We start from the raw sequence: 9,666 nt of genomic DNA, 5'->3' as shown, positions 1-9,666 counted from the left end.
GGTACACAAACACATGTCAGTTTTTACATAATGGATTCAAACGTCAGGTGAAATAATGGTCAACACCAATTCTGTCTCGTTATTGTGGAATCTGTAGAACAATCACCAACAATGAATGGGAGTGACGATATAGATTATGATAATGTAAGTGAATTTTTTGAATATAATATACAATAAGTACGTTTTCACTACGAAAAAGCTACTGTGTTTGCGAAACATGTGATATTTTTTAAATAACGTTTGTGGAGATCATTTCGTAAAGTGTAACTTATGAAAAATGTATAAAATAAGCTTAACTTGTGATGCACTGGTTGGAACCTTTGTTGTAGTAATGAATCGGGGTGTTTTTGATAGGTACCAACGAAACAGATCCAGTGTAGTACGCTATACTTTAATTTCGGATACGTTAATCATTTTAAAATTACCAAAATTGTTATTGTCGCCCCTATTAGAATAATCCAAGGAATAGTTCCTTCATTTTTTGCCGCCTGTTTAATAAACACCCTGTATTGGTGCTCAACCTTGATACATTACCTTCATCATTATGAATTTCTTTTTCAATTTTATTTGCTGCGGAATTTGCATATTATTGACAGTTAACTTGATTGTAATTCATTACTGAGTCATTTCACCCGAGTCAGTTTGATTACCTTAGACTCAAATCAATTTGCACTCAAATATTTCCAAATAATATAATCAATCCTCGTCAGGATGAGATACTTTCGAAACGTTAACTAAATTCTCAAATGAATCGAGAAAATATGCAGAAATACAAAAAATCAGGCTATTGATAACGAAATTACATTAAATAACGACAGACAATGAGTATTTTTTTCTCGTACAAGATATAAGAAATTATATCATCTGAATAGCAGAATTGTACTCATCTACAAAGATCTCCGTTATTCGACTTTCCTTTCATTTTTTGTTCATTCTTATTTCATATTTCATTTTCAATGATTTTTACTTTTTTTTAACTATCTCTTTTCATTGATGGGGTTTTTACGTTTATTAAAATTTATTTCGCTTTAGTTTTGTCTTACCATATTAAAAATATTTCGTATCCTTTCTTTAGAGAATTATCAATATAAAATGTAATTCACTGTTTTATACTTTTTTTTGTTTATAACCTTCCACAAAGTTACTGACTAATTGGACTTTTCAGTAGTTTATATGACGCAGTAACCACCACAAAAAATGTCTATTAAAGAATATAATTCACTACCTCCAAATAATAAGGTTGACAATTTTTCATTGCGTCATAAAATTTTATCTTTAAAACATGTTGCAGGTCGATACAGCAAATATTCCATTCATCAATACCCTATGGTACTCCAAAAGTATGTCGGAGATTATTCTGAAAACAACAATTTTCCTTCCAGTGGTAGTTTTCGGAATTTTTGGAAATTTTCTGGTGATCTTCATTTTACTGAAAAATAACCACATTCGCACTCCTACAAATTTACTGATTGGTAATATGGCACTAGCTGATTTATTGTCTTTGCTAATTCATCCATGGGTAACACTCACCTATGATTTATTTCAAAATTACCAGCTTGGTGAATTCGGATGCAGAACTGAGGCACCAGTAGAATGTAAGTAAATATCTTCGTTACATTTTGAATAGTCTCTCCATTGGAACGGCAATAAAAATAAGAGTACAGTCATAAACATTTCTTGCTTGTGGCCCCTAGTCGCCCAGATAGTTAGTAAACGTGCTATCAAATGTAGTTGAGAAATAAAGGCTCGGCTAGCTGGACTGGCTGAATACTAATTTTTTGTCCGTTTCACAATATTTCTTTATCAGTGACGTGTATTCGTGGGATTAGGTGAGGTAGTGAGTGGTTTTGCAAACCGATTTTTGAACCTTTTTCTAGAGATCAATCACTCTAATACCAAACTGATATTTTTGCACTCGACGCGCGTTTCGCTAACAAGTTTAGCATCTTCAGAAGAAGCAAATTTATACTGAATCTAAAGACAAGGGTTAGCTGTTTATATACCTAAAGTTTTTTGGTCCGATATGGACTTTGTTTGTTGAATGATGATTATATTCATCTGTCGGCCAAAAATATAAAAGATTCGTCGGCTGATTACCACGAAGATATGACTGCGGCCATACTATTGTGTGGTCAATCCAATTGAAATGGTGCTTGACAATATAAGGCGAGTGGTGAATGAAGTAGGTAATAGCGAGTGGTGAATGAAGTAGGAAGAACTGTGTGGCCCACGTTATAAAAGAAGTTCCATAAATCCGATCGTTATTCAACCCGATGATGATTCCACCTCATCCGAATATAGCGAAGAAGAATTTTGATTTTTCTAGCAATTTTGTTGGCCTCTATTATTTTGTAAATATATGTTTGACGAGTGTGATTATTTGTGTATTCATTGTATTTTAGAGTTTTCGACTCGGAAATCAACTACCTTGAATTTCAAAGTTTTTCATAATTATCCATGGTGGTGAAATTCAGTTGAGATAACTTTTTCTTGGGGTGATCAATTGCTAGGATTGTAAGAATAAGTAACTGAAAAACTACCGCTGAAAAATAATATGCCGACGCCTATGTCGAGGCGGGAATTCCTTCTCTGTGCTGTTCCAATTGGAAGACCCGCGTCCGCACCCCGCGAATATTAAAATGTTATCGGGTGATAATTGGATATAACTAGTTAGACCTCTGAGGTCTAACTAGTTATAGGTCATTCGAGTGCTTTCACCTATCCCCTCTTTCCTCTCCCCGCTTCATCGGTTTTAGCGGGAGCTGACCGATTGGCGGGAGTTGGTCGTGTTCCGCTTGATTATAGGTGTCCATATGTTACGTATCTCTACGCTAGCTTGGCTGAATGCGTTGTTGAACAACATACATGTGGCTTCTTTTAATTTTCTCATAAACCAGTGTTCCTTCTTGTGGATGCTTTTAGCTTGAGCCCACTTGATGTTATGTTGATGAGTCCAAATATGCTCTGCTATTTCGGATTTGTATGTTTGGAGGGGTAGATGTTACCCTTAGAATTTTAAATGGGAACGGGAGTCAAGTGACACATCATTTTGATTGGCGTTCAACTCTGCTTCCAATGGTACCCTGACTTATTATTTTCCGAAAAATAGTGTTCTAAACTAACAGAAGTAATTATTAGTACGCCTATACTAAGATGCATGGTTTGACCAGAACTGCTAAGAATATTAGGTGGTGTACTATTTCAACCCCTTATTTGGGGTAACATTGACCATTATAATATGGGAGCCCAAGCGGGGATTTCGGGATTTACTAAAGCAGATTGATATACAGGGGGATACCTTGTACCCGGTTAAGTACCTCCACCAAATATGAGCCCCATATATAAGGCCGCCTGTGAGGGATAAAGGATCAGATTCGCAAAAACAATTGATCATCAGAAATTCTCGAGCGTGTCAGATTAAGGTAGGGTGAGTTAATTACCTGCTAAAAAGTGTATATTCCAGTAATCTGACAATTTGAGAGTGACTTAAAGAAAGGGGAGGGCAGCAAAGTTGTAAAAAAATAACGTCATTTTGGCATTTTCGAGCGCAGCTAATTTTTTTTATTTTGAAGGAAATAATTCAAGGATAACAAAAATATATAGTCTGACGATTTCCGCAAGCCGAAATAACAAAAATTCGTGGATAAAGTTTATTGCGTGCAGCTGTGTGATACCTATATTTCCCTCTCCGAGTTTTTATTCCTCTATTCTCTATTCACTTCTTCTCTATCTATTACTCTCTCACTCCGTCCCCACTCTGAATTCTGTTGTCATGACGCCATCACAGCTGATCACAGAGACTCGTTCGTGATGAAGATGATGATTAATTAATCAATTAATTGATGGAAGTAGCCGGTACTACGTGGTAGGAAATCATAATGAAGAAGAGAGAAATTAAACTTTCTATGTTTTTTACCACTTTTATTTGTAACTAACTGCAGTTTCGTCCTATAAGGACATTTTCAAACTTATACAATATATAAAAAATTGAAAATTCTTTAGCATTTTTTAAAATTATTTCTTTAAGTATTCTACTTAAAAAATATACTTATTTATTTGAATGCTATTTTCTGAGCTTTTCAATTAATTGAGTTCAATGATTTTTTTTTTAATATTGTTTTTGTCAGATTAAGCGAATCTCTCTAGATAATCGTCAGATTATGAGATAGCACGTCTAAAACATAAAGATGAACCATATATATCTTAATCTGATGCGCTTGAGTACCTAATTCAAAATGGCGAATTTTTTTACACATAATAATAATGACCGCGAGTTTGCGTCAGATCGAAATCGTCAGATTATTGAATGAGAGCTTTTTTTTTGTTGCACTTATCACCCCCTTAGAAAATCTGACGCGCTCGACTAATTTTTTTTCTTTTCACTTTTAACCCTTACGTACAACCATCCACACCATGCAAACGATCAGATTAACATGCCAACATTATTAAAAATACATAGGACCTTAGTGTTCATTTTTTCTGAATGGCAATGTTAATAGACAAAATTATCGCTATTGGAGTAACGAATACCCACATTTTTTGTCGGGAAGGACATACACAAGACCCACAAAAAGTGAATGTCTGGGCCGGTATTCTTGGAAATGCGATTATCGGTCCATTATTTAGAACGCTACCATTGGAAGCAGAATTGAACGCCAATCAAAATGATGCGCCACTTCACCGCCCCTTTCCATTTAAAATTCTGAGGGTAACATCTACCCCTCCTAGAGGGTCGAACCACGAGGGCTATAAAAAGTCCATGAAAGTGTCCCCCTTGACAATAAAATTGACCTGTTTTTTCGATTCCTCGTATTGTTTACTGGAAGGAAGATATTATGGGTGGGGAGTTTTCAAATTGAGACCTTGATGTATATCATGTTGATGGAATTTTATTGTCACTACTCAACTATATCAGGTATATTCGTATCATTTTTCAATTTTAGGTTCCATTATGATAGCAAGTGTAATAAGTATGTCAGCAATAACCTATGACAGATTGACTGCCATCGTTTTACCCACAGAGACGAGGATCAATAGAAAGGGGGCTAAAATTGTAATGCTTATAACATGGATAGTGGGGATTTCATTATCGGTGCCAATATACTTGTTGCGAACTTACAAGGTAAATATGTGACTGTTTCGGTAGCTTTAGACATGTTTTTAATGATTTGAATCATTCTCAGCAGCTACTGAAGAAATCAATGTAAGTGTTAGATTGAAAAAATTCATCTATGAAATTCTCAATGATTTCAAGGGTTTTCTGAAGATTGGGAAACGGGTAATTCTCGAAACGATATTCAAAGGAAGTATTTTTTTAAGGGCAAAACACAAGCACTACAGGAAAAGCCTTCAGGCGCTCCAAGAGCGGTGCCTGTGCCAAAGTAGCGATTCACGTTGGATTTGAATCGCTGGAGATTAAATCTATTTAGAAAAACGTTCTCTGGAAGTTCATTCCACATAAACGCAGTTCTCCAAATGAAAGAATTCTAAAGGAGTGAAGTTCGAGGTGTAGGTACTGAGTTGAACCTCAAAACGATGAGCAGTCACAGTCCGTCGCGTATTTCTGATATGTACCTACATTTCCCTTGAAAGTATCTATAGAAGAGAGACAAATCTTCAATCCTTTTTCGATGTTCCAGGCTATCAAGTTTGCACGTAATGTTCGCGTCTCCAATCAGGCAGATGATTCTTTTCTGGATGGAATTCAGCAACTTCAGTGCATGTTTGGGGGCGAAGCTCCATACATGAGAACAATACTCCAAAGAAGGTCTGATCTGAGCTTTTTAAAGCATCAAAAGTTGCTGAAGTGTGTACAGTTTTCTGGTTCGGAACAGTGTTCCAAGCTTATGTGAAGCAGCCTTTGCAATTCCAGGGACATGATCTAAATGGAATGACGAGACAAGTGTGATGTCGTCAGCAAAGCAATATATTGGATTTTTTGTTTTTTCCAATAAGTCGTTGATAAAGAGGGTTGGAGACAATATGTCCTCCTGGAAATACCAGCGTTGATGGTGAAAGTATTCGAGAGATATCCATCGACGACCACTTGAAGGGAACGTTTTTTCAGGAAGCTGAAGAGCCATACACAAAAATGATCCGACAAGCCATAGCATCGAAGTTTGGCCAACAAATCCTTATGCCACACACGGTCAAAGGCCTTAGAAAAATCAAGCGCAACAGCTCTCAACTCTCCACGTTTCTCGATTGCGTTATTCCCAATATGGGTGACATACGATAGGTCCGAAAGTTATATTGATGGTCGCTCACGATGTTGAAGACATCCAAATATTTGAGGATATGGTGGTTTACGGCTTTCTTCATGATTTTAGATATCACTGATAGCAAAGCGACTGGTCTATAGTTATTTGGAAGATTTTTCTTGCATATTTTGGGAATAGGCTGAACGCGAGCAATCTTCCAACAAGAAGGAAAATAAATTATTATTTACAATTAGAGTTTTTGTTTTGAAATATATAGAGAAAATGTATAATGAGTGTTACTGGTAAGTTGGTTAACATCTGTTTAGACAATGATTTACTTTCAACTGGAAATTCTGATTTCAATTGAATAATCCAGGTTAAATTCCAACTATGACTATGGTAGTAACAGGTGACGAATCAACTCGCAGACTTACAATGGTAGATCTATGAAGAGTAATTACTCTTTCCTCAGACTGATCCAGTAGTGATACAAACGGATAAAACATTAGAAAAAATTAATAATAAAAAATATTCTTGCATTGAAAGATCCATCTTTCAAAGCTACACGTTTGACTTCTGGTATCTGGTGAGTAGGGAGGGTGAGTGTAGACTCACACCACTTAGGCCACATGTGACCCATTGTCCATCCTGCCGAGGAGTCGCCTTGTAGGTCATCGTCCATCCTGTCCTTTCCAGGAAGGTGAATAAGTCACTAGGAGACATCTCCTTTATATCGGCAGGTGTAGGCCAAGACTCGCCAAACACACACTCACTTTGGCAACCTTGAGGTGTCTCACAGTGGTCTCCGCGAAGATTTTGGAAGGTGCAGTGATATTACTGTCGTTGCGCGGCTTCTTCAACCTTATTGGGGTTCCCTCCGTGGAGGTGCACAAGTGAAGGAGCTTTCCTGCAGGGACAGCCGGTTCCTTGCCTTTATTCAAGGCGGAGCTCTAGGCGCCCGCCGCAGGAAGTACCCTTGCTGTTGGAGGTGATCTGCTATGTCCAGCCTCATTACAAGCGGTAGATTCGGGAGGACATTTCTGTTCATCCCCAGCCACCGCCTTAGATTGAGGTGAGCACTTCTGTCTAGGCTCAGGATTGGTTTTTGTTGTTTCATTCATGTGGGTTCCCAAGAGTAGCAAGGGAAGAGTTGGTCACCTCTGGCAGAGCCCCGCATTACCAGAGGTAGTCTGATTACAACGAGGTTTCCCCCAGTTCTCCAAGAGGATCGTTCGTGATCGCATATCACCCTGCGGCCATTCAGCTGTCGGCACGATTCCTTACTCCTTAGCTTGGGTAGGCTGGTCCACAGTGGCATGTTTTGCAAAGGCTTTTGGGGAGTTTTAGTTCCCCTCACCCTACTTATTTCTGCCGCTGACCAGGAGTCCGGCGACCCCGTCCGTAAGGCCACATTGGCTTCCCGGACAGGGCCTCCAGTCCCCCGGCCGTTCCCCTATCCGCCACCTGAGGAAGCGCCCGATAGGTAACCCAACCCACGGGACACGTGTGACTACAATCACGTCGCGCGATTTGCGTTCTGTAAGAGCGCCCGTACACGAGCCGCATTTTGCGATCGGATCGACCACACAATTGCAGTCGCGTTTCAACGAACTCAAGCCGCCCATAAGAAATACTGTACTACACGTACACGGACGTTCACAAAAGTCAAAACGGGCGTCTGCAGTCAACTCGCTGCTGATCTCCGCCGAGATGTCATCGCGGCATCCGCCGTACACTAACCACGAACTTGCAGTCGTACCCAACCGTGTACACCGTCGTGTACTTTTTCTCATATTGGTCTGATAGGAAACAAAAACTATTGATATTGCAAACTGGCAGTTTCAAGGACTACCTATATGCCATCCAACGGTTGGTTTATATTATAAGGTTGTTTCAAAAGTTTTGTAATATCTCTTATTCAATTCAATGGAAATAGGCGCCATTTGAATCAGTACACTTTTGCAAACGTAACACAAGTTGATTATTCCGTCAGCATAAAAAGTGGCTGCTTGGTGTTCGATGGAGTTGGCGAAGGCCATTCATTCCTGATCGTAATTGTCGAAGCATATACCGGTGAGAAAGTGCTTGAAAAGATGGTAGTCGGTTGGCGAGAGGTCTGGCGAGTGTGGTGGTGAGGCAGAACTTTGACGCTCAATTCGTTTAATTTTTGGACAGTGAATTGTGAAACATGCGGACGGGCGTGGTTGTGGAGCAGGATACAACCCCCTCTGTTGACCAGTGTCCACTGCTGCTGACGCAATGTCTGTTACATTTCGTCGATTTCTTCATATTAGGACTCTGTTGTGATTAATATTTCCAAATCAGCCTGGAAGTATTCATTGAGGGAATGAAATGTATTGTCATGTAACAGTTTTTTAACATTTTTTTGAAGGAATACAGGTTTGATAGCTGTTTAAGAGAGATAGGTAGTTTGTTGAATAACTTGATGGGCCTAATTAGAGGGCCCTTTGCTGCTTTCGTCAATTTATGCTGGGGAACAATAAAATTATAGTTAGATCTTAACGTATAGAGAGTATAGAGAGAAAACCCAACATCTCACGATTTCTACAAACAACCAGGTGGCAAATGGAAACCACGCGAAATTACTGGGTATAATTATAGATGATAAACTAAACTGGTCGGAACATGTATATCAGTTAAGCTCAAAAATATCCAGTTATATTTTCCTGTTATGACAACTTAAAAAGGTGTTGAACATTGACACACTGCTCTCTAATTACTATTCGCTGGTGCACTCCCACCTAACATATGGTGTGATCCTCTGGGGGAACGCATCCACCGCCAACTAAATTTTTACATTGCAAAAAAAAGTGTCAAAATAATATCTGGAGCAAATTTTAATGATAACTGCAAACCCTTGTTTGTTAAATATGGAATAATGCCATTACCGTGTTTGTTCATATACTATTCTATGATTGATATTCACAAACACAAAAGCAATTTTACACTAATGTCAGAGTCCCATACCTACAACACCCGTTCATCTAATCTCATGGAAACACAGTCTTTTCGACTTACAAAATCAAAAAACAACTCCCCTCCCCTAGGGCTTTACAATAAAATACTGGAGAGAATAAGGCAAGGCAAGTTTGATCTTGTATGGGTACACCCATACAAGATCAAACTGGCTCAAGAATTGAAGCTGATGGATCATTTGACGCGACGTACGTTCTCCGTTCTCTCAATGAGTTCGTCAATAAGCGTTATTGGTCTAGTGAAAATCCACATGTGCTTCATGAATCACCACTTCACCCACAAAAAATATCTGTTTGGTGAGGTTTGCATGTCAGCGGCGTCATTGGCCCAAATTTTTTCGTCAACAATAACGATCGTCACGTTACTGTGAATGGCGATCGTTATCGCGCCATGATTACCGACTATTTTTGGCCCGAATTGGAAAACATGGGACTTGGACGATATGTGGTTTCAACAGGACGGTGCTACT

At 38.7% G+C, this 9,666-nt stretch overlaps 1 protein-coding gene across 1 annotated transcript in view; it reads left to right on the top strand.

The window, feature by feature from the left end:
- The first annotated feature begins 14 nt into the window (after positions 1 to 14).
- Positions 15 to 9,666, top strand: part of LOC111514324 (substance-P receptor) — a 30,682-nt gene continuing 21,030 nt past the window's right edge. Inside the window, exons 1-3 of the mRNA XM_074184827.1 lie at positions 15 to 144; positions 1,292 to 1,595; positions 4,944 to 5,122. Of these exons, the coding sequence (XP_074040928.1) occupies positions 112 to 144; positions 1,292 to 1,595; positions 4,944 to 5,122 (516 nt within the window). The 5' untranslated portion in view covers positions 15 to 111. The remainder of the gene's footprint in view (positions 145 to 1,291; positions 1,596 to 4,943; positions 5,123 to 9,666) is intronic.

This window comes from Leptinotarsa decemlineata, unplaced genomic scaffold (assembly GCF_025532065.1).
Source record: "Leptinotarsa decemlineata unplaced genomic scaffold, Ldec_3_MD MMD2_tig00026358_RagTag_RagTag, whole genome shotgun sequence".
Taxonomy (NCBI): Eukaryota; Metazoa; Arthropoda; class Insecta; order Coleoptera; family Chrysomelidae; genus Leptinotarsa; species Leptinotarsa decemlineata.
The sequence above is the reverse complement of the archived record's forward strand: the minus strand, read 5'-3'. Positions and strand labels throughout refer to the sequence as shown.